At 38.4% G+C, this 25,522-nt stretch overlaps 1 protein-coding gene across 1 annotated transcript in view; it reads right to left on the bottom strand.

Moving 5' to 3' along the window:
* Nucleotides 1-22,649: 22,649 nt before the first annotated feature.
* LOC129750180 (uncharacterized) overlaps nucleotides 22,650-25,522 on the bottom strand; it is a 250,958-nt gene continuing 248,085 nt past the window's right edge. Inside the window, exon 2 of the mRNA XM_055745432.1 lies at nucleotides 22,650-22,989. Coding sequence (XP_055601407.1) covers nucleotides 22,692-22,989 — 298 coding nt within the window. The 3' untranslated portion in view covers nucleotides 22,650-22,691. The remainder of the gene's footprint in view (nucleotides 22,990-25,522) is intronic.

Raw genomic sequence — 25,522 nt, forward strand, 5'->3', positions numbered from 1 at the left:
CTTTATTCTCCTTTATTAGGGTCTACGGGTCAGAGTCTAGAGTTGAAAGTTCAGAGTTCAATATCCAGAGTCAAGAGTGTAGACTCTAGAGTCTACAGAACTTCAAAAAACTCGAGTACTGCTTCGAATAAACGAACATTATTCCATAGACCAACTTCCCCGCTATAATTGAATAATTTCTGCTACCCACCGACTTCACCGGACGACTCTGCTACATTCCTTGCCCTGAGTGCTTCGTTTAATTTCAATTGCCCTAGGTCAGGGTAGCTACTGCGCAGGCAAAGGCAACGCCGCGGTCCAAATCTGCCTACACAGCCGTTTATTTTAATTTTTAATTACCAATCCTTTCGCTTTTTCTCCGCTCGGGTGTTGTTGATTTGATCCGAGTATCTGAGTATGTTTTACGCTGCTTGCGCAGGTACCTGTACGTACATGGTTAGGTGCCAACAAGACTCGCCCGCCTCACCCCCAACCAAGACTTGAGGCCGGCAAAGTACCGCTATTTATAGAGTTTTTCTGTGTCTCCCCACAGCGAGATGTATTTATTGACTGAGTTAAGTTAATTTAAATTCTACGTTTGGCGCTGCTGCGATCAGCTGTGAGCAGTTTCTCAAGTTGGCTGCTGCTGCTGCACGCCATCCGAGGTTGGCCCCTGAAGGTGCCGCCACAGGCCATTGGCCGCTGCAAATCTCTTGTCGATGGTCAGGCGTGCCAAAACGAATATGGACCTGCCAATAAATCTTTCCAGCAATTAAACATGGGGGAGACCGTTAGGTGCCTGCCGCCTGCATTTGTGGTCCTGCTGTATTGGATCAAATGGACATTCCCTCAGCCACCCACTGCATTGAGATGTTTGAAAGTAATTCTCCTTTTAAGGGTTTTCCAACGGAGATTTAACGCTTACGCTTCAAGATAACAATCTGTATACTATAATCCATTTTTGGCGAAAACATGGTTTAATTTTATTTGAGACATTGGTCCTTTAACAAATATTAAAGGAGGGATTTTATATCCATTGTATCAAGAACTGAAATCCAGAGCATAGATTCCAGAGTCCGAAGACTAAAGATAAGATTTCAGAGTTCAAAAATCACAGTCCGGAGTCCAAAGTCCAAAATCCAGAGACCGAGTTCCGAGTCCAGAGTATAGACTCCAGAACTCATAATAATACGTTCAGAGTCTAGATTCCAGAACTAAAAATACAGAGTCCAGAACCCAGAGATTAGAATGAAGAATGAAGAATCCTAAGTCTGGGTTCTGATAAAGAAAAGTTCAGAATATTGAGTCTAGAGTCCACGATTTAGAGTCAACAGTTCAGAACTCAGAGCCCACAGTAAAGCGTACAGAGGACAAAGTATAATGTTCAGAGTGTAGAGCCCAGATTCCAAATTCCAGAGTCGACAGGTCAAAATTCAAAAACCAGAGTTCAGATTCCAGCGAGTGTAATCCAGAGTTCAGAATCAAGCATTTAGAGACCAGCGTCCAGAGTCAGAGTTCAGAATCTAGAGTGCGTAACCACTAGTCTAGAGTCGTGAGTTAAAATTCATGAATTCAAGGTCCTGAGTTCAGAGGTCAGAGACCAGATAAATTAGAGTTCAGAGTTCTTACTTCAGAATCTAGAGTTCAGAGACCAGAGTTCATAGTTTTGAATATATAATCCAGATTCCTAAATCCTGAGGACAGAATCCAGAACTCGGAGTTTAAAGTCAAAAAAATGAGAGTTCAAAATTTGGGCCCTAGTCCAGAATTCAAGTTTCAGAGTTTCATTCTTCTAGGTGGCGCTTATCGGGAAAATTATATCAAAATATGCATTTTGCACGTGACTTCAAAATTTTACCAACCGGCAAACAAACTTTTAATTTAAGAATTCTCGGTGGAACTCTCAACCCGCTATCTAGCTAAGCTCTCTAAATTGGAGAGTAACAAGTTATATGTTCGAACCGAGTTGGGATTAGTGCAAAACTTTGCATTCTATAATGCGCCTCAATCTTCGCCCGCAAGGGAGCTGCTCGCGAACTAAACGTTTTATGGCTGACAATTATTTTTAATGAATGTAAGTACCTGCTTCTCAGAGCTCACGAATTAGTAACTAGCTCATATGAACGAGCCTGTATGTGGTTGAGTTTAACTTTCTTTCCCTTCACCTCTACCCCAGTTGTCGGAGGATTAACTCCCTCTCCTCATTTAAATCACTTATTTAAAGCTCCACGACCCTGAAGGACCTTGACGGGGGAGATTAGTATGAATGGCTAAGTAGTGCAAATGTCGCTCCCGGTTGATTGAATTCCAGCAACAAGTGTACACCTGTCCCTATCTCGATTTTTCAGCAGGTGTGTCACAAGGGTTTGTTTCAATTTCAACTTTTTGTTAAGACGTTTTTCTGCCTTAATAATCGCTTGGAGCTCTACCTTTTAACCGGTGAAATGAAACCATTCAATTTATTGCGGCTGTCCACAGGTGCTGATAGCTCTTTATTGGTCCCGCAACGTTCCGTTACGCTACCTCGATCCAATCCACTCTCAAAACAGAGTTGATTACGAACCGAATCGAATTCAATCAAGCACTTCATCGGCCGCCGGTCGGTCAGTTCGTTGATTAGTTAGCAGGAGTTCCGGCCGCGCCGGGTCTGCTGATCATTCACACCGAAAACAAAAACAACAGCAATCATAATGGACCCATAGGGACCAAGGACGGCCGACCAGCCCGGACCCGACACAACAATAATAATCAATTCGCCCGCCCCCTCCCCCAAGAATGTGGATGCCGATACCAGCTAGCCGGCCGGCTCCGTCCCATTCATTATTAATCACGACGACGACGACAAATTCCTTCGGGGAGAAATCCAACTCCTGGCTTCGCTCGTCGTTGGGTGTTGTTGTACACGGAGAGAAAAAAAAGCACAGTTTTACCGACAATGTGCCACTTCTATACGATTCTATTACTGGTTTATTCTTGGACGACTAAAAATATCACACTTTCAACAATAAATATAATCGATTCAACTATAATTGAATGATAGAATTTGTACATTCAACAATCAATATAATAGAATCAGCTATAAATATATAAAAATCTACAAAAAAATAACAGTTGCAACTATATTTGTCAGATTGAATTCAACTATAAATATAACAGAATCAACTATATTTGTATGATTAAACTGAATAAAATTTCCAGTGCGTTTTTAATCTTAAATTTCAAATAACCAGCTGAGAAAATTGGATAAACTAGTCGTTTATTTTTTCTCTCCGTGTGTGGACTGATAATCTGGAGCGCTCTGAGTCGGGCGAGTCCTACATTGTTGCGCTTTAATCTCCCGCTATCGCCGCTATCAGTACCTAGTGGGAGGGCGGGCGCTTTACTCTTACAATACTTAGGAAACCCCGTCGAAACTATGCCTTCTGAGAAACTCTCGACTTGTTGCAACATTGTTGCTCGGAAGAAATTCCTCGCTCGGGCGTTTGTTCGTACGTTACCGAGCCGTGAGTAGCTCGCCTAGAATCGTTCGAAACCCCGTTTTATGATGAACGTGCCAATGAAAATTATGACCCCCCCTCGCGGCGGCGGTTTCTGTAAACAGGCTTAAGTTGAACGTTGTGATAGTTGGTATGTGGCGGCGTTGCTGTTTTAAAGTTGCTCCCATACTTAGCAGTTCGGTTGGATGAGGAAAGTACGAAAATGAAACCATAAATCCCTTTGAAATGATAGCAACAAAATTATTTTCTAAGGTTCCAAAAATTTTAAGGTCGCAATCCGTTGCAATGACTTCCAACAGCTCTCTTTAATTGGACTCCGTACAGTCTCTGGAGTCTCAAAATTGACTTTTTACACAAGACTTCTTGACGCTGAAAGCTTTACTGACTGTTAGCTCTTGACTTTAAACTCATCAATTCGCGTCTCTAATACCGACTCTTAACACTCTACTCTCGACTCTTTTCTCACTAAGAGTTCTCACTCTCGACTAAGCACTCTTGAATCTAGATTCTCGACTCTCAACTAAGCACTCTCGACTATTGGTACTATTGGATTCTCGGCTCTCGACTCTTGATTCTTGACTCTTGAATCTGGAATCTCGTCTCTCGACTGCTGATTTTGGTCTCTAGGCTCTAGACTTTAAACACTCGACTCCTTACTTTTGACTATTAACTCCTGAGCTTTGACTCTGGATACTTGAATCTCGACATTCGACTATTGAGCCTTGACTTTACTTTCGACTCTAAACAAACGACTCTCGATTCTTGGTTCTCGACTTTCAAATCCCGACTCTAGACTCTCGATTTTCGACTCTCGAATCTGGAATCTCAACTCTCGACTGCTGATTCTGGTTTTTGAGCTCTGAACGATCGCCTGCTTACTTTTGACTATTAACTCCTAAGTTTTGACTCTCGACTTTCGACTCTTAACCCTGGACACTGGACTCTACACTCTAGATATTAGACGTTAGTCTTTTGACTCTAAACTTGATTCTTCGGTCTGAACTCGCAACTTTCGACTTTCGACGCTTGACTTTTGACTCTCGATAACTCTGGAAAATGAACTCTGAACACTGGACTGTTGACTCTTTACTCTCGACTCTTGATTCTCGACTTTTGATTTTTGACTCTCGATCTGGAATTTCGACTCTCGACTCCTGATTCTGGCCACTGGACTCTGGACTCTAAACGCTCGACTCCCAACTTTTGGTTATTGACTCCTGAGTTTTGACTCTAAACACTTGACACTCGACTATCGACTCTTGACACTTGACTTTACTGTTGACTCTCAATTAAGGACTCTCGACTCTTGATACTCGACTCTAAGCTCTCGACTCTCGATTCTTGACTCTCGAATCAGGAATCTCGACTCTCGACTGCTGATTCTGTTCTCTGAGCTTTAAACGATCGACCTTACTTTTGACTATTAACTCCTGAGTTTTGACTCTGAACACTTGACTCTCGACTTTCGACTCTTGACCCTGGACACTGGATTCTACACTCTAAATATTAGACGTTAGTCTTTGGACTCCGAACTTTATTCTTCGGTCTGAATTCGCAACATTCGATTTTCGACCCTTGACTTTTGACTCTCGATAACTCTGGAAAATGAACTCTGAACACAAGACTGTTGACTCTTTACTCTCGACTCTTGATTCTCGACTCTCGATTGTAACTCTCAAATCTGGAATTTCGACTATCGACTCCCGATTCTGGTCACTGAGCTCCGGACTCTAAACTCTCGACTCCTTACTTTTGGCTATTAACTCCTGAGTTTTGACTCTGAACACTTGACTCTCGACTATCGGCATTTGACCCTTGACTTTACTCCGACTCTCGTCCAAGGACCCTTGAATCTTGATTCTCGATACTGAACTAAGAACTCTCGACTCTTGGCTCTCGACTCTCGACTCTCAACTCTCGACTCTTGATTTTTGACTCCTATTTCAATCTCGACTTTCGACTGCTGATTTCAGTCCAGAGCCCAGTAAACGCTCGACACCTTATTTTTGACTATTAACTCCTGAGTTTTGACTCTGAACACTTGACTCTCGACTTTCGACTCTTGACCCTGGACACTAGACTCTACACTCTAGATATTAGACGTTAGCCTTTTGACTCTAAACTTGATTTTTTGGTTTGAATTCGCAACTTTCGACATTCTATACTTGACTTTTGACTCTCGGTAACTCAGGAAAATGAACTCTGAACACTGGACTGTTGACTGTTTACTCTCGACTCTTGATTGTTGACTCTCGAATCTGGAATTTCGACTCTCGACTCCTGATCCTGGTCACAGTTCCGGACTCTAAACTCTCGACTCCTTACTTTTGACTATTAGCTCCAGAGTTTTGACTCTGGACAGTTGACTCTCGACTATCGACTTTTGACCCTTGACTTTACTCTCGGCTCTCGTCTAAGGACTGTTGAATATTGATTCTCGATACTCAACTAAGGACTCTCGACTCTTGGCGCTCGACTCTCGACTCTCAACTCTCGACTCTTGATTTTTGTCTCCGATTTCAATCTCGACTCTCGACTGCTGAATTCAGTCCGTAGCCCAGGGACTCTTAACGCTCGACTTCTTACTTTTGACTATTAACTCCTGAGTCTTGACTCTGAACACTTGACTCTCGACTTTCGACTCTTGACCCTGGACACTGGACTCTAAACTCTAGATATAAGTTGTTAGTCTTTTGACTCTAAACTTGCAAATATCCACTCTCGATTCTCTAGTCTCTACTTTCGATTCTTGACTCTTCGGTCTAAATTCGCAACTTCCAACCCTTAACTTTTGACTCTCGACAATGAACTCTGAACCCTGGACTCTTGGATATCTATTCTCGACTTTTGAATCTCGACTCTCAACAATCAATTCTCGAATCTCGACTCTCGACATTTCACTCTCGAATATTATCTTTGTACTCTCGACTCTTGTTTCTGGACTCTAGATTCTGGAATTTCGACTCTCGATTCCTGATTCTGGTCACTGGGCTGTAGATTTTTAACGTTTGAATCCCGATTTTAGATTATTGTATTTTGACTCTGGACTCTGGATTCTAGATATTTGACTCTAAATTTTCGACATTCGACCCTTGACTCTAGATACTGAAATGTACACTCTACACATTAGACGTTTGACTATTGACTCTAAACTCTCAACTATCAACTCTTGATAGTTCTCTGGTCTCTACTCTCGACTCTTGATTCCTGGCTCCAAACTTACAGCTTTCGACTTTCGGTCCTTGACTTTTGACTCTTGACTCAGGACTCTGAATTCTTTACTCGCGACTCGTGACTATTGACACTCGATTGTGGAATCTCGAATTTTAATTCTCAACTTGTTATGTTCCCAGGACTATGTGCTCTGGTTTCTGAACTCTCGACTTCCGACTCTGAACTTTTGACTCCGAATTTTGTACTCTGAACTTTCGACTCTGAATTTTTGTTTCTGAACTTTTGAATCTGAACTCTGGACTTTAGCCTCTAAACTGTAGACCCTAGACTCTGAACTCTTAGCTCTCGACTCTTGATACTCGGCAATCGAGTTTTGATTCTGGACACTGCACTCTGTACTTTTCACTCTAGAAATAAGACGTTTGACTCTTGACTTTCAACTATCAACTCTTCGTTCTTACACTCGTCTATCGACTCTGGGCTCACTCTCGACTCTTGATTTGGTACTCTGAACTTTTAACTTTCAATCTTCGACTCTTGAAACTTGGCTTTTGACTCTGAACTCTAGACTCTGAGCTCTGGACTATGAACTTTAAACTCTAGAGTCTCAACTCTTGATACTCGACATTCGAGTTTTTATTCTGGACACCGGACCCTGTACTTTTCACTATAGACATCAGACGATTGACTCTTGACTTTCAACTATCGACTTTACGTTCTTTACCCTCAATTCTCGACTACAGGCTCACTCTAGACTCTAGATTCTTGATTGTATACTCTCAACTTCCGACTCTTGACAGTTAACTTTTAACTCTGGACTTTGGATTCTGAACTCTTGCCTTCCGACTCTTCAGTGTTGACTATGAACTCTGAGCTCTGGACTGTAGACTCTAGATTCTGAACTCTTGACACTTGACTTTCTACTCTTGAAACTCGACATTCGAGTTTTGATTCTGGACACCGGGCTCTGTACTTCTCACTATAGTCATCAGATGATTGACTCTTGACATTCTTCAATCGACTCTTCATTCTTTACCCTCGACTCCCGACTCTGGGCTCACTTTCGACTCTTGATTTTGTACCCTAAACTCTCAACTTTTGACTTTAGACTCTTGATACTTGACTTTTGACTCTGGACTCTTTACTCTGAACTCCGGGCTCTGAACTCTAGACTCTAAACTAGAGATGTACCGAATATTCGGTCGGCCGAATATTCGGCGCCGAATACCGCCGAAAAACCGTTAAGCCGAATATTCGGCTCACCGAATAGTTGAGCTAAGTATTCGGCCGAATAGGCCGAATAGACCGAATATCTACTACAGACTTGTAAATTTTTTATAATTTTTTGGATAATTTATAAAATATCCAAAAGTAATGTTGTAAAAGCCACACAATCATTGAAAACTTATGGTTTCAGCAGTTATTTATGAGGAAGAATGACTTAATGAGTTAAATTCATATAAAAAGGAAAAACATGGTTTCAGTAAAACATATTAGGTGTGTCCGCGTATCTTTCACTGAAGATCATGCAGGAGAATGCTGAACGGTATCGTTTTATACTTTGATTATAGTTTATTCCAGATTTTCTGGATATATTCAGGCTTGGCCATAAATCCAGTAATGAATCCAGATAAGTCAAATCTGGCCGGGATGTTCAGATATTGTTCAAAACTTTCCAAGTTTTGCTCGGGTTTATTTAGAATATTTGCTAAATCAAATATAAAACTCAAATTCCTCTTTAAAAAAATTTAAATTTTGTGTTCAGAAACGATTTTTAAAAAATTTCAAAATATACATAAATTTTGCCTTTTTTAATTTTTTTTTTCAAAAATCGTCCTGAATGCCTGACTGAGTTGATACGTGTGGTTTAAAGTATGGTCTGTTTAAAGTTGAAGATCATCTATTTTTTCAACAACTATATTGAAGATATCTTGCTCAAATTCGACCTTCATCTAATTCAATATCAAAGAAGTAATTTCAAAAAGCTTGAAATCTGTTTCGACACGTTTTATCCCAGATTTCACAGGAACGCAATCTTTTTGGTGATAAACGCCCTAGAAGCGACGAGTCATCTGATTTCTTTTCAGTTATTTGTGACATTTTAAAAATCTGAAAGACCCCTACTTAAAAAATATCTTGTAATACATCATCCGATAATATCATCTGGTTGAAAATTATCAACTTAAAAACATGAGGGGTATTAATATGGAAGAAATTGAAAGCATTGAAATAATCGCTTAAGTTTTTTTTTATTAAAAACTCAATAGGATATTCGACCGAATATTCGGCCGAATATTCGTTTGGCCGAATAGTTGAAAAGGTCAATATTCGGTATTCGGCCGTTCGCCGAATACCACTATTCGGTACATCTCTACTCTAAACTCTTGACCCTTGACTTTTGAATCTTGATACTCGACTCTCAACTCTCGAAACTCGTGTGTTGAATCCCAAATTTCGACTCTTGACACTCAACTTTCAACTCTCGACGCTGGACTCTGAACTCTAAGCTCTTGGCGCTCAACAATCGATTCTCAACTTTCGACTCTAAACTCTGTACATGCTAATCTCGACTATTGACTCCTCACTCTTTACTCTTTGCGCTCAAATTTCGACCCTCGGCTGTGGACTCTGAACTTTAAGCGATACATTGATTAATCTTTCAACTAATGACTGTCAACTGTCGAATTTTAATTCTAATCCTTCAATTCTTGATTCTGGACTTTTGAATGCTGAGTCTTGATTTTGATGCATTTATCAGCTTTTCTTGACCAGTTGTTTGAATTTTGAAAAAAAATTGTACAAAAATTGGTTTTTCAAAACAATTAAAGCTTCCAAAGCACTTGAACCCATTCTAAGTATTATAAGCTAAGGCATGCGTAAACAACACTCGCATCCTAAGGCGATTATGGGGTTTGCTTGTTGGTTTTCCAAGGTTTGCTAATATTTTGTACTAGAGATAGAATTGCACCGCGAGAGACTGCACCACAGCTTCTTAGCTACTCTTGCGCCAGTTCAGGGATTCCGCACCATGCTACTTGCTACTGACATAGGTTTATTTACTTTCAGTGCACAGTGCAACATTGTTGCTTCTGCTGTCTATAATCGGGCGGCGGAGCTGCTAAGTGCACTTTTAGACAGCCTTAGGGGCGAAATGTAAACAACTATGGTAGCTGAAGCGATTTTGGGAATAATTTTTAATGCAAATACGTACCCAAAACCTTGAAAAAATTAAAATTTTTGTGAAAAGATCTTGTGGTTTTTCATAAGTTGAAGTGAAGATCAACCTTTGATTTGATCTTTGATCTCACTTCTACCTTAGAACAAGCTTAAGTGGATGGGCTAGTTTTGCACATTAAATTGATGCGTGTGCTACTCTCGACTTAGTTGTTATTTTTATTTCAGCGCAAAGGCCATCACATGAATGCGTGCGTGCGGTGTCGAGTTAGTTAGGCACCCCTGAAGGGGCACACTTGGTTTAACCAGCGATTTTTCAGCTCTACCCTGAAGCAGCCCATCGCGGTTCTCGGAGATGTCGCGAAATTTATTTATCTGCATAAAGATGGCAGAACGACGATGGCGGCAGAACGACGTGAACGGCAAAAAGGATGCGTGATTCTGGGCCATCAAGATCCGGAGCTGGCGCGCGAGCTGGCTTGTTGATTAATTTATGTTGATAGGTTTTCTATTGAATCGAGCAACGTTCCTCGTCAGTCGATTTGATCGGTTCTCGTTCTCGTCCTCTTGGACGATATATTATCTAAGAGACTTAACTTTTCAGTCGAGTTCTTGTTTTGTTTAATTTTTTGTAGTAAATTTAATCCCGGTTAAAAAATGATTCTTGAATCTCGACCCTCGAGTCTCATTTTTCAACTCTCTACTCTCGACTCTCATCGCTCAATTTTAGACTCTTGACGGTAGTTGACATTCGAAAATTGTCTCTTGACTCTCGACTCTCAACTCAACCATTGACTCTAGACTCTTAACTTTAGTCATCTCTCGAGTTTCGACCTCAACTCTCGGCCCTCGGATTTCGATTCTCGACTTTTGTTTCTCGGCTCGATTCTTGACTCTCAACTCTCGACGCTTTATTCTCTACTATTGACTCTCCACTACTGAATCTCGACTACTGAATCTCGACTACCTCAATCTCGAGTTTCAACTTCAGACTCTCGGCGCTTGACTTTCAACTGATGAATCTCGACTCTCGACTTTTGACATTCGGTTCGATTCGAGATTCTTGACTCTCAATTCTCGACTTTGACTCAATACTCGAGGCTCTCGGCTCTTGACTATCGACTGGTAAATCTCGACTCTCGATTTTTGACATTCGCTTCGATTCGAGACCCTTGACTCTCAATTCTCGACTTTGACTCTCGACTCGAGGCTCTCAACTCTCGACTTTCGACTCTCGACTATTGACTTACTACTGATGAATCTCGACTTTTGACTATCGACTCATGGCTCACGACTGTTCAATCTCGACTCGACACTTCATTCTCGACTGTCGGCTCATAACTCTCGACTATTGAATCTCGACTCTTGACTCCCAACTATCAATTCTCGACTGTTGACTCTCGACTTGCGACTCTCGATTATTGAATCTCGACTTCAACTAGACACTGAGCTCGCGACTATCGACTTTTGACTCTCAGCTCATGACTTCCGACTAATAAATCTCGACTTTCAACTTCCGACTTGAGTTTCAACTGATGAATCTTGACTTTTAACTCTCAATTTTCGACAAATGACTTTCGACTAATGATTCCGTCTATTGACTCTCGACTCTCAACTCTCGACTTCCAGCTCTTGTCTTTTTATTTCAACTCTCAACTTTTGAGTCTCGGCTCGACGCTTGACTCTCGACCATCGACTGTCGTCTCTCAATTCTTGACTCATGACTCTCGACCTTTGAATCTCGGCTCTCAATTCTCGACTCTCGCATATGATAAACTATCGAATATCGTATTCATTATTGACGCTCGACTCTCGACTAGCAGCTCTCGACTCCTGACTCTCAATCTCGACTATCGACTCATGGCTCACTACTGTTGAATTTCGACTCGACACCGAATTCTCGACTGCCGAATTTTGCCTCTGACTATTGAATCCGACTCTCAACTCTCGACTTTAGGGTTCTGTCTTCCGACTAATGAATCTCACCTCAAGACTTTTGACTCACGACTAGACTCTTGACTATCGACTGTCGACTCATGGCTCTTGACTCATGACTCGACCGTTGAATCTCGGCTCTCATCTCTCGACTCTCGCTTATAGCTCTCGACTCGCGTCTCTTGACTTTCGACTGATGAATCTCGACTCTTAGACTTTTGACTCTCGGCTAAACTATTGAATATCGCATTCATGACCCCCGACTATTGAATCTCGACTCTCGACCATAAATTATCGACTGTCGATTCGTAACAGTCGACTATTGAATCTCGACTCTTGACTAACAACTCTGAACTTTCGACTCCGGACTCTCAAAATCGACTGATGATTCTCGACTAGTAACTCTCGTCTTTCGATTTTAAACTGTTGATTCTTCTCTTGACTTTCGACTAATGAAACTCGAATCACGACTTTTGACTCACTTGTAGACTTTTGACTATCGACTGTCGACTCGTGGCTCACTATTTTTGAATTTCGACTTCATACTAAATTCTCGACTGTCGAATCACTTCGACTATTGAATCTCGACTTTGGGGTATTGTCTTTAGACTAATGAATCTCGACTCTCAACTTTTGACTCTCAACTCTCGACACTCAATTCTTGACTCATGACTCTCGACCATTGAATCTCGGCTCTCATCTTTCGACTCTCGCTTGTTGCTCTCAACTCGCGTCTCTTGATTCCGACTGATGAATCTTGACTGTCGACTGTTGACTCTAACAAAAACTATTGAATATCGCCTTCATGACTCTCGACTATTGAATCTCCACTCTCAACAATCAATTTTTGACTGTCGATTCGTAACACTCGACTATTGAATCTCGACTTTCGATTAGCAACTCTCAACTCTCGATTACTGATTCTCGATCTCGACTCATGACTCTCAACTCTCGATTTTCAATTTTCAACTTTTGATTCTCAGCTCGTGACTTCCGACTAATGAATCTCGACTCACGACTTTTCACTCACTTGTAGACTCTTGACTATCGACTGTCGACTCATAGCTCACTACTGTTGAATCTCGACTCGACACTAAATTCTCGAATGTCGAATCATGACTCCGACTATTGAATCTCGACTCTTAAATCTCGACTTAAGGGTTTTGTCTTTCGACTAATGAATCTCGACTCTCAACTTTTGACTCTTGACTCTCGACTCCCAACTCTCAACTCTCGACACTCAATTCTCGACTTATGACTCTCGACCATTGAATCTCGGCTCTCATCTCTCTACTCTCGCTTATAGCTTTCGACTCGCGTCTCTTGACTTTCGACTGATTAATCTCGACTACCGACTGTCGACTCGTAACACTCGACTATTGATTCTCGACTCTTCACTAGCAACTCTCAACTCTCGACTCCTGATTATCAATCTCGACTCATGACTCTCGACTTTCGATTTTCAACTTTTGATTCTCGGATCTTGAATTCCTACAAATTAATCTCGACTCTCGGCTTCCAACTCTCGGCTCTTGGGTTTCAACTGATGAATCTCGACTTTTGACGCTCAATTTCGACTATGACATCTGAATCTCAACTCTCAATTCTTAACTCTCGACTTCCGAATTTCAACTTTCGATTCTAGGCTCTCGACCCTCGATTAACCTTCCCATGCCGTTCGCAAAATATCTGTAAAAAAAAAAATCGGGTCTATTTGACCTGCAGTTTTCTCCCCTGGCCACAAATAATAACCGATTTTGATGATATTATATTCGTTGTTTAGGTAATTTTATCTAGTTTCTCAACGTTATTAAATTAAGTCGATATGTTTTAGGAAATTACCAGTACACCATTCCGAATGAAAAAAGTCCAAAAAAAGTCCAAATCTGAAATTGGAATCTGAAATCTGAATCTGAAATCTGGATGTGAAATCTGAGTTTTAAATCTGAATCTGAAATCTTAAGCTGAAATTTGAAATCAGAAATCCGTGAGCTCGAGCACAGTTGTACAGGATAAGTTTTTCCATGACTGTCTGCCAACTGTATCGTTGATACAAGTCGCGAATGACATAAAGGTGTTAAAACGAAAAAAAATATTATAAAAATAATAAAATTTCACAGTTGCAGAAGATTGTGCTTGAATAAAATGGATTAATGTATAATACCATCCATAAAATATAGGTACCTATGTAATAAAAAATATCAAAAAAGATTCAAACAAAACCTCCAAAAATAAAACATTTACTACGTTATCCGCATCAGCACAATTAATTACCAAAGCCATGCAGCGAGACGGCAGTTCCTCCTGCTGCTGGGTTGGGTGGTAGATTTGGTGAGCGACAAACAGAGAGCTAAGGAATTTGTTTCTCCCGCGGCTACGTGAGGGGTGCGAGATTTGTACATCATCCTGCTGAAAATGTCGGCCAAACTGATTGAAATCTGAAAGCTTTCAGTAAATTCGAAAAACGTTGTTATAAATTTTCGAAACACTACACAAAAAGTATGTCCATCGAAAGAGGAGACTCTAATGAATCTCTAGGTATATAAAAAGTGGCCAATTTGAGTTTAAATTTTAGAGAAATCAAGCTAACAAAAACCCGTAAGCCTACCAACTCGAGGGGAAGTTTGAAAAATGGCAAAAAAGATGTGAGATTCATTACGATATACTGAAGAACTAAGATTTTTAAGGAACCAAGTATGTTCAATGAAAATGATTATAGAGTTGACGAAAAAAAACTAAAATTTGAATTTTGAAAATCGGTCCATTGGTAAGCGAGATACAGCGATGCAAAGCCAAAATTGAGTGTCTTTTTTGAAGTAAGAACTTTTTCTACCGGAAGTTCTGGAATAGCGGCCAAACCTTCCTCTGGACCCCCACATATTTGTACATCTGTAGAAAGGTAAATTTTTAACAATTTCGAAAATCGTTAAGTTAGTTCAAAACAACAAATCGTTCAGAAGTTATAAGCATTTCAAAAGGAGCTCTTTTTTTGGACTTTTTTCATTCGGAATGGTGTACCGGTAATTTCCTAAAACATATCGACTTAATTTAATAACGTTGAGAAACTAGATAAAATTACCTAAACAACGAATATAATATCATCAAAATCGGTTATTATTTGTGGCCAGGGGAACGAGCGCAAGAGCTCGGGTCAATATGACCCGAACGGCATATTATCGGTTTTTTTCATGGGGCCATTTCCGGTGGTCACCGGAAGTTATCTGGTACTACAAATTGTGTATTCTGCGGCTCTGCATAATTGTTCCAAATTTCAGATTTTTCCGATTTTTTTGTCACGAGTTATGATGAATTGAATGTACGCTTCGGGTCATATTGACCCGAGCGGCGCGGGAAGGTTAATGAATCTCGACTCTCGACTTTTGACTCACGACTCTCAACTCATGAAGCTCAACTCTCAACTTCTCGACTATCGACTCTCTACTCATGACTTGCGATTCTTGACTCACAACTTTGGACTCTTAATTTTAAAAAAAAAGACTCGTAAAATGAACCATAGACAGCTGGCTCAATTTACAGAAAAAGGGCTTGGAGCGGTTTGCCGCAAACAATGTCTAAGTGTTGTCCACGGACATAAACCCTCTCAAAAGGCCACTGCTACTAAGAAAAATCTTAAATAAACAAGAATTCAAACAACCAATGAACTCCAATGTCCCCTGTCTAAAATTTTTGTTCATGACAAAATATGAAAAATCTTTCCAAAAAGAGCAACACCTCCTAAATCTAGAAATAAGAAATGGAAGTGGGAAGAGTAGGTATTTTCGCGAGCAGCAAATTACTTTCGTGTGCCACAAATTTGCATAAAGACGCGCGGTCGAAGAATTAACCTTTTTTCACCGGACTTTGCGGACAACTTCTTCCCTTCTCCTACGCCAACCCGAACGCACCTCGACGCTCCCCGTTCGTCATTATTTAGCGTCAACACGGTTCAAGGTTGATCGCGGCGCACCACCGGCATCGGTCTAATCCAGCTGAGTGCGTTCCTAAGTCGGTTTGAAGCAAGTTCAACAGTGCTCGCGCGAGTTTTAAATAATCATAAAATCTTTCATTAAACGAGCGCAGGCGATTTTCGCGAATCCAGGCGCTGGCTGACTTAACTTTAGAGCGAGCTCGAGTCCAAAAGACAGACGACGGCGAAGAAGGAGGAGGCTTGACCCGATAAGGGAGGGGGGAAAGACTGCAATTGGCAACTCGACTCCCCGCATGCACCAATACACATGATAACTTAAATTGTTTAGGGGGCGAGGGAGTGAATCAGCAACACACCCCTTTTCTCTAGCCTTGCAGCAGTTTCTGTTGCCTTTGGCCAACGGCGACGGCGGCGGCGCCTTGACTCAAAAGCGTCGTGTCCGGCTGCACCAGCAGTTAGACAGAGAAAGGCGAATGGGTGTTTGAGTTTAATTTAATTTGCAACATTGTTGCAACTCTAGGCCACTATATCATTCACTTGTGGACGGACGCCCCGGTCGCCACTGGGTAAGGGGGGATGATTCCGGCGTCGTCGTTGTTGCAAAAAATATATTTCGAGCGTACGCGCGGAAAAAAACGGAAGGTAATGATATCAATAGCAGCAGCAGCTGTCGTTTGTAAGACTGTTAAGTATTGAAAAAAAAAGTGATGCCTGTCTTCGATGGATTTTTATTAAAGTGTGTGTTTACGTTTCTGTCGTGGACTAGATGATGACAGCAATGCCTGATGATAGCGTAATTTATTATCTCAAGACCAAATTGTCATCCTGTTCGAGTGAGTGCGCCGGGGAGCAGCAGAATTTAGCCACTTGCTGATACTATTGCAAAAATTGTGATGGCACCATCGAGAGTGAAATTTATGCGACCAATTGAGGTAAAGTACATTCTATGACTTCCTTAGATAAATTCTGAAAGAATTTATCAAAATAGATTCCATATTTAAGTTGAAGAAAAATAAATATTGGATACAACACCGATTAAAATTAAGACAGTATTTAACAGGAATTGATGCGCTAGAATTCCCCAGCAAGATTTCGATTGGATTAAGTCATGTAAAACGTTGCAAACATTATCATTTAAATTGCTGGGCAAATAGCTGAAACCATCTTGCACCGGCAACGAAGTAAGTTGTGGTGTGTGAAGCTTAGTTCTTTAGAAAAGCTGGTATTTTGTTTTACTATCTTATTTGAAAAAGCAGCTTGTTTTGGTTGGTTGGCTGATGGCTGCTGTTTGAAGGAATAAGAAATCATCCCCCCTTTCCGCGGAACAGGAATTTCCACCGCTTGGGGAAGTAAACATTTGCTCAAGCATTTGTACTAGTTATTTTTTTCGCTATCAGCACTCAAGACCAACCTAGATGGACAAGAAGAAAGCAATTAGGGTAAAGAAAAACGCATATTCGATCTTTAAATTTAAGTCGGGTAATTAAATTGTTAATCATTATAACATATTTCTCGATCATCAGTAGGAACGAATGTTGGAATGCTCAGCAGGAATCTTGCGGTGCTGTACTTGGGTTGCATTTTTCGTTTAGATTTGTATTCATTTAAGTCGGTCTTGCAGAACAAATTGCATCATGTAAGCCTATAGGAGTTTTAAGTACCCTTAAGGTTAAACTAATACCAGGTTTAGCTGTCACCATTCTGCTTTGCAATAAATAAATTTAAATTAAGAGGATTAAACGCTCAACATTATGAATAAAATGATATAACTTTTTAAGTACTTAGAATCCAAATTCAAGATAAAAATACTAGAATCCTGATTCAAGGTTTAAGATTATGGATTAGGAATGCAAGATTACGGATTCTTCTCAGATTTCAAATTTAAGAATCTATGATAGCAATAAGATTCAAGATTCCAATATTCTAAATTTCAAATTTTTCATTGGTGTTTCTAAATACCAAATTCGGGATTCGAGAATTCAGTAATTAAAAAATTAAAATCTAGAATTCAGAACCTAGAATCTTGAAGGTTCAAGCTTCAAGATTTTAGTTTTCAGATTCTTGAATCTTGATCCTAGATTTTAGAATCTAGACTCTAGACTCTAGATTCTAGATCCTAGGTTTAAGATTCTAGATTCAAGATTAAGATTCTAGATTTCCGATTCTGGATTCTAGATTATAGATTTCGATTCAAGATTCAAGATTGAAGATTCGAGATTTTAAATTTTAGACTCTAGATTTTAGATCTAAGATATAAAATTTTAGATTCTAGATTCTAAATTCAAGATTGTAGATTCAAATTGCTAGATTGACGATTCCATATTACTAATTCGAGATTCAAGATTCTAAATACCGAATTCCAATTTTTAATTCCACATTCTTGATTCTAGATTCTGAATACTAAATTCTTAATTAAAGATACTAGATTCTGGATTCTAGATTCTCGATTCTAGTTTCTAGATTCTAGCTTTTAGATTCTAGATTCTAGATTCTAGATCCTTGATTCCCGATTCTAGATTCTAGATTCTAGATTCTAGATTCAAGATTCAAGATTCAAGATTCAAGATTCAAGATTCAAGATTCAAGATTCAAGATTCAAAATTCAAGATTCTATATTCTAGATTCTTCTAGATTTAAGATTTTGAATTCCAGATTCTAGATCCTAGATTCTAGATTCTAGATTTTAGATTCAAGATCCTTGAGTCTAGATTCTAGATTCTAGATCCTAAATTCTTAATTCTTGATTACTGATTCTAGATTCGAAATACTAAATTCTAGATTCTAGATTCTAGATCCTTAATTCTTGATTTTTGACTCCTGATCCTAGATTCTTAATACTAAATTCAAGATTCCAGATTCAAAATTCTAGACTCTGAATTCAATACTCTAGATTCCAGATTCTAGATTCTAGATTCAAGACTCTAGATTATAGATTCTAGAATCTTGATTCCAGATCCTAAATTCTAAATACTAGATTGTAGATTCTAAATCCTAGATTTTTGATTCTAGATTTTTGATTTAAGATTCTAGATTCGAGATTCTTAATACTAAATTTTAGATTCCAGATTCTGGATTCTAGGTACTAGATTCTAGATTCATGAATCTAGATTCTGGATTCTGGATTTTAGATCTTAGATTCTTGATTTTTTATTCCTGATTCTAGATTCTAAATACTAAATTCCAGATTCCAGATTCTAGATTCTGGATTCTAGATTCCAGATTTCGAATTCTAGATTCGGGATTCTAGATTCTAGATATAGATTCTGGATTCTTGATTCTAGATTCTAAATTATAGATTCTAGATTCAAGATTCTAAATTCTAGATTCCAGATTCTAGATTCTAGATTCTAGATTCTAGATTCTAGATTCTAGATTCTAGATTCCAGATTCTAGATTCTTGATTCTAGATCCTAAAATTCTTGATTCTAGAATCCTGATCTTAGATTCTAAAAACTATATTCTAGATTCCAGATTCTAGATTCTGGATTCTCGATTCTAGATTCTCGATTCTAGATTCTAGATTCTTGATTCTAGATTCTAGATTCTAGATTCTAGATTCTAGGTTCTAGATTCTAGATTCTAGATTCTAGATTCTAGATTCTAGATTCTAGATTCTAGGTTCTAAATTCTAGATTCTAGATCCTAGAAATTAGATTCTAGATCCTAGAATCTAGATTCCAGATTCTAGATCCTAGATAATAGATTCAAGATTCTAGATTCTAGATTCTTTATTCTAGATTCCAGATTCCAAATTTTAGATTCTAGATTCTAGATTATGAATTCCAGATTCTAGATCCCAGATTCTAGATTCAAGATCCTAGAGTCTCGATTCTAGATTCAAGATTCTAAGTTCTAGATCCTAGATTCTAGATTTTAGATCCTTGATTCTAGATTCTTGATTCTAGATTCTAGATTCTGATTCTAGATATTTTATTCTATATTCTAGATTCTAGATTCCATATTCTGGATTCTGGATTCTGGATTCTAGATTCTAGATTCTAAATTCTAGCTCCTAAATTCTTAATTCTTGTTTCCTGATCCTAGATTCTAAATACTAATTTCTAGATTCCAGATTCCAGAATCTAGATTCTGGATTAGAGATTCTAGATTCTAGATTCTAGATTCTAAATTCTACATTCTAGATTCTTGATTTTAGATTCTAGATCCTAAATTCTTGATTTTCTATTCTTGATTCAAGATTCTAAATATTATAATCTAGATTCCAGAATCTAGATTCTGGATTATAGATTCTAGATTCTGGAATTCAGAATCTAGATTCAACAGGATTCTAGATTCTAGATTCTAGATTCTAGATACTAGATTCTTAATTCTAGGTTCAAGATTCTAGATTCAAGATTCTAGATTCAAGATTCTAGATTCAAGATTCCAGATTCTAGATTCTATATTTTAGATTCTCGACTCTAGATTCTAGATTCTTGATTCTAGATTCTGATTTTAGATTCTTTATTCTATATTCTAGATTCTAGATTCAAGATTCCATATTCTGGATTCTGGATTCTAGATTCTAGATCCTAGATTCAAGATTCTTAATTCTGAATTCTTAATTCTTGATTCCTGATCCTAGATTACAAATACTTATTTCTAGATTCCAGATTCCAGATTCTAGATTCTGGATTCAAGATTCACGATTCCAGATTCTAGATTCTAGAATCTATATTCTAAATTCTTCATTCTAGATTCTAGATCCTAAATTCTTGATTTTTGATTCTAGATTCCAGATTCTAGATTCTGGATTCTAGATTCTAGATTCTTGATTCTAGATTCTAAATTCTAGAATTCAGAATCTAGATTCTAGATTCTGGATTCTAGATTCTAGATTCTAGATTTTAGATTTAAGATTCTAGATTCTAGAGACTAGATTCTAGATTCTGGGTTCTAGATTCTAGATTCTAAATTCTAAATTCTAGATTCTAGACTCCAGAATTTAGATTCTAGGTTCTTGATTCTGGATCCTAAATTCTTGATTTTTGATTCCTGATTCTAGATTCTAAATGTTAGATTCTAGATTCTAGATTCAAGATTCAAGATTCTAGTTTCTAGATTCTAGATTCTTGATTCTAGATTCAAGATTCTAGATTCAAGATTATAGATTCTAGATTCCAGATTCTTAATTCTGGATTCCTGATCCTAGATTCTAAATACTAAATTCAAGATTCCAGATTTCAGATTCTAGATTCTGGATTCAAGATTCACGATTCCAGATTCTAGATTCTAGATTCTAAATTCTACATTCTAGATTCTTGATTTTAGATTCCAGATTCTAGATCCTTAATTCTTGATTTTTGATTCCTGATTCTAGATTCTAAATATTATATTCTAGATTCCAGGTTTAAGATTCCAGATTCTAAATTCTGGATTCTGGATTCTAGATTCTAGATTCTAGATTCTAGGTTCTAAAATCTAGATTCTAGATTCTGGATTCTAGATTCTAGGTTCTAGATTGTATGTTATTAATTCTAGATTCTAGATTCTAGGTTCTAGATTCTAAATTCTAAATTCTAAATTCTAGAATTTAGATTCTTGATTCTAGATTCTTGATTCTATATCCTAAATTCTTGATTTTTGATTCCTGATTCTAGATTCTTAATACTATATTCTAGATTCAAGATTCTAGATTCTAGACTCTAGATACTAGATTTTAAATTCTTGATTCCAGATTCCTGATCCTAGATTCTAAATTCTAGATTCCAGATTCTAGATTCTGGATTCTAGATTCTGGATTCTAGATTTCAGATACTTGATATTGATTCTAGGTTCTAAATTCTAGATTCAAGATTCTGGATTCTAGATTCTAGATTCTAGATTCTAGATTCTAGATTCTAGATTCTAGATTCTAGATTCTAGATTCTAGATTCTAGATTCTTTATTCTAGATTCTAGATTCCAGATTCTAAAATCTAGATTCTCGATTCTAGATTCTAGATTCTAGATTCTTGATTCTAGATTCTAGATTCCAGATTCTAAAATCTAGATTCTCGATTCTAGATTCTAGATTCTTGATTCTAGATTCCAGATTCTGGATTCTAGATTCTAGATTCTAGATACTAGATACTGGATACTAGATACTAGATCCTAGAATCTAGATTCTAGATTCCAGAATCTAGATTCTGGATTCTGGATTCAAGATCTTAGATTCTTGATTTTTTGTTCCTGATTCTAGATTCGAAATAATAAATTCTAGATTCCAGATTACAGATTGTAGATTCTGGATTCCAGATTTCAGATTCTAGATTTGGGATTCTAAATTCTAGATTCTAGATTCTAGATTCTTGTTTCTAGATTCTTGATTATAGATTCTAAATTCTAGATTCTAGATTTTAAAATCTAGATTCTAAATTCTGGATTGTAGATTCTAGATACTAATTCATGATTCGAGATTTTAGTTTCTAGATTCTAGATTTAAGTTACTAGATTCAGATTGTAGATTCTAGATTTATAAAACTAAATTCTGGATTCCAGATTTAGATTCTAGATTCTAGATTCTTGATTCTAAATACTAAAATATGGATTCTAGATTTTAGATTTTAGATTCTAGATTTCAGATTCTAGATTGTATATACTAGAATCAAGATTCTAAATTCTAGATTCTATATTCTAGATTCTATATTCTTAATTCTAGAATCTAGGCTCTAGATTCTAGATTCTTGATTTTAGACTCTAGATTCTAGATTCTAAATTCTTGATTCTAGATCCTAGATCGTAGATTCTAGATTCTAGATTCTAGATTCAAAATTCTTAATTTTAGATTCTAGATTCTAAACTCTAAATTTTAGATTCTAGATTCCAGATTCTGGATACTAGATTCTTGATTCTAGATTAAATTCTAGATTCAAGATTCTAGATTCCAGATTCAAGATTGTTGATTCTAGAATCTAGAATCTAGATTTCAGATTCCAGATTCTCGATTCTAGAATCAAGATTGTTTTTTTTTCTAAATGCTGGCTTATTAAAAATTGAATAAAATTAGATTTCCCAAGTCAAAATTTATACCGGCAACACATCACTCACCTTGCTCAACTTTTCGCCCTCGTGATGGGGCAGCATCTGCCGGAGGCTCTGGAAGCCGGCATTGATGCTCTGCATGCGTCGCCTCTCGTTGCTGTTGGCGATCTCCCGTCGCATCCGCTTTTCGTCCTTTTCCAGGATCATTCCGTTCATGATTCCGTTGGCGATGCTGCGACCTAAGGTTTCGCCGTCCTGTTGTTTGTTGATGTTGTTATTATTGAGCACTCCACCACCACCACCCTCACCGCCCCCCTCTTCGGTTGTCACCCGACAGAATCTAGAGGAAGGAAGAAACAAGAAGAAAAAAAACACGAACCATCAGGAATTTGGGTTAGAAATTTCAGTGCGGCTGTGTTACGTTTGTTTTGTTATTTTTTTATGTCGTTTCGTTCTGTCTGTTTGTGTTTTTAACAGTTTTCTCGTTAGCTAAATTTAATACCCTACACTTTTAGAGCAGAGAATGGTTCCCAAATTGCTTCTTCCGAGTTGCAGTAGCATCCGAGGACCTGGTGTAGCAGGAAACCCGGTAGTCTACTAGCGTCTTTCGACTGCCAAAAACATGGGAAACGAATGTGTCCTCAAAAATAGCTCCTTCTTCTCGTTTGTCGAAGACGGAGGTAATCTGTGTCAGAAAGTGTACTTGGCTAGTGTCGTTAATTCTCGCTGTGCCCGTGCGCTCCCAGAAAGTGGGACATTGGGTAAATCCCAGTCTAAGAGAAAATCGAAAAAAGAAGTCATTATCAGAAACAAGTTTCGATATTTTTAGCATTCTCTATTTTAGGGCTGCGATAACAAGAAAACCCGAAAAGCAGACATATAGCTGGGGCTATCTATATTTGGAAAAATGCCTTATCGATGATGCAACTTCTATAGGGCTGTGCGATAACAGGTAGCAATTTGGTATCTTATCGTAGCCTCTCGGTTCTGAGAATTTGGAAGTCAAGTCATGCATAGCTGAGGAAATTTCACAAAGGACCTGGAGAAGGATGGGAACATTCTTATCTGAAATTTTATTTTGAACTAGCTGATCCCATACGTATTTCGTATTGTTTTGAATTTTTAATTTCCATTGTTTTTTTTTGGTTTTTAACTTTTTTAATATTTTTTGAGTCGCTATTTTGAATTATTATTGTTACTTATTTTTTATTTAGGCCAGACCAAATGTTTTGGTCAACCCGTTCGATTTTTCTGGAAAACACGAAGTAGGGAAAGATAAATCATTTTTGCATCTATTCAATTATTGTACTTTAAATTATATTTGGAAGAAAATGCCCCGGCCTCGTGATAAATCAAGCCCTTGATTTAAGCTCTTCAGAAAAAGAAGACTTAGTGATCCAAAGATGAAACCCTCCATTCTGCAATTCATAAAAAAATAATTGAAAGTTATGATCATAAAAATCAGATAAGTTCAATGTTTTTAATGGAAGATTATAATTACAGGTTATTATTCCTGGTACACCAAAAACGCAAACACATTGCTAGGAAGGTAAGGGGGTACCTTCTTTCGAAATCGGCAATTGCAACAAGAAGCAAGGCCTCATCACTCATCGTCGCTGGCTGGTGAGGGGATATGAAAATACATTAAGGTTCTGGGCTAAGCTGAGTTTAAACAACGAAAAGAAGAAAAAAAAATCATACAAGGAGACCCATTATGCTTTCCAGTCACAATACTCTGGACTCTGAAGCGCAGAAATTACTCTCACTTGTTCCCCGGAAGTGGTTAACCTTCACTGTCTAATTAACATTTACCCACTACTCTCCGGTCCAAAGTGAGTCGGTTGGGCTTTGGGTTGGTTGGTTAGTCGGCTGGCTCCTTGCGATTTCTGTTGTTGTTGTTTTTTTTTGTCTTATTCTGTTCATTTTCCACTCGACTTGAATGATGGTCTGTTTCCCCCCTCGCTTCATCGAAAGGAAAATGAAAACACGCATTTGTACTACCAACTAAGAAGATTTTGCATTAAAGGGACCGAACCCATCCATCAACCGGAGCAGCAGGAGAGCAGGAGGAAAGTGGACGGCCTCCAGCCAAGCTAAGCCAAGACAGGACTGCTTCAGTCGGACCAGACCCCAGAACGTTCCGCGGGCCAAATTAACGTAGTTGCCGAGTTCAAGATCTCTCCCCGGAGGGACTCAAGTTTTTGTTTTATGCACTCTGAAAGGCTTGATTATGTTGCGTCAAACCCACACCCCCCGCGACTCTAGAGAAATGTCCACAAGTTGGCTAGGCTTGGCGAGAAAAATTGCTCCAGACGTTACGCTCTAGAAACTTTTCCAATCGAAGAAGTTGCCGTCTCCAGTCTCCTAGTTAGGCTGGAGGAGCAAATACACATATACATAACTATCGTATGTATGTTGCTCGTTTGGTTGTAAACCAATCGGCGTTACATGGTAGACCGGCTGCCGACTTCGAAAGGCAGGGCCGCATCAAGAAGATTGCCCTTAAGGGTTTCAAGAATCGATTCAATTTGAGAAAAAACGTAAGGTAATACTCGAAACGAAGAAGGTCGTAAAACTGTAACTATGAGAAAAAATACTAAAATTTTTGAAGCAATTTAAATGAACTTAGGACCTGGCATCAGTCAATTTTTGAAAAATTAAATGTCCATTTACATAACGTTTCGATCAATTTCAGTACCATTTCTTAAATCATAAGTGTTTTGAATGTATTATTTTAAATATGTTAGACTGCCCCAAAATTTGTATGGGAAATTTCAAACTTGTGAAATGTTATGCACTGCAGGCTACCATTGATCCTAGGCCTAGTACTGGAAGGGGTCGCTCAACGAGCCTGAATTTTGTTCGGGAGTAAC

This window comes from Uranotaenia lowii, chromosome 2, assembly GCF_029784155.1.
Source record: "Uranotaenia lowii strain MFRU-FL chromosome 2, ASM2978415v1, whole genome shotgun sequence".
Taxonomy (NCBI): Eukaryota; Metazoa; Arthropoda; class Insecta; order Diptera; family Culicidae; genus Uranotaenia; species Uranotaenia lowii.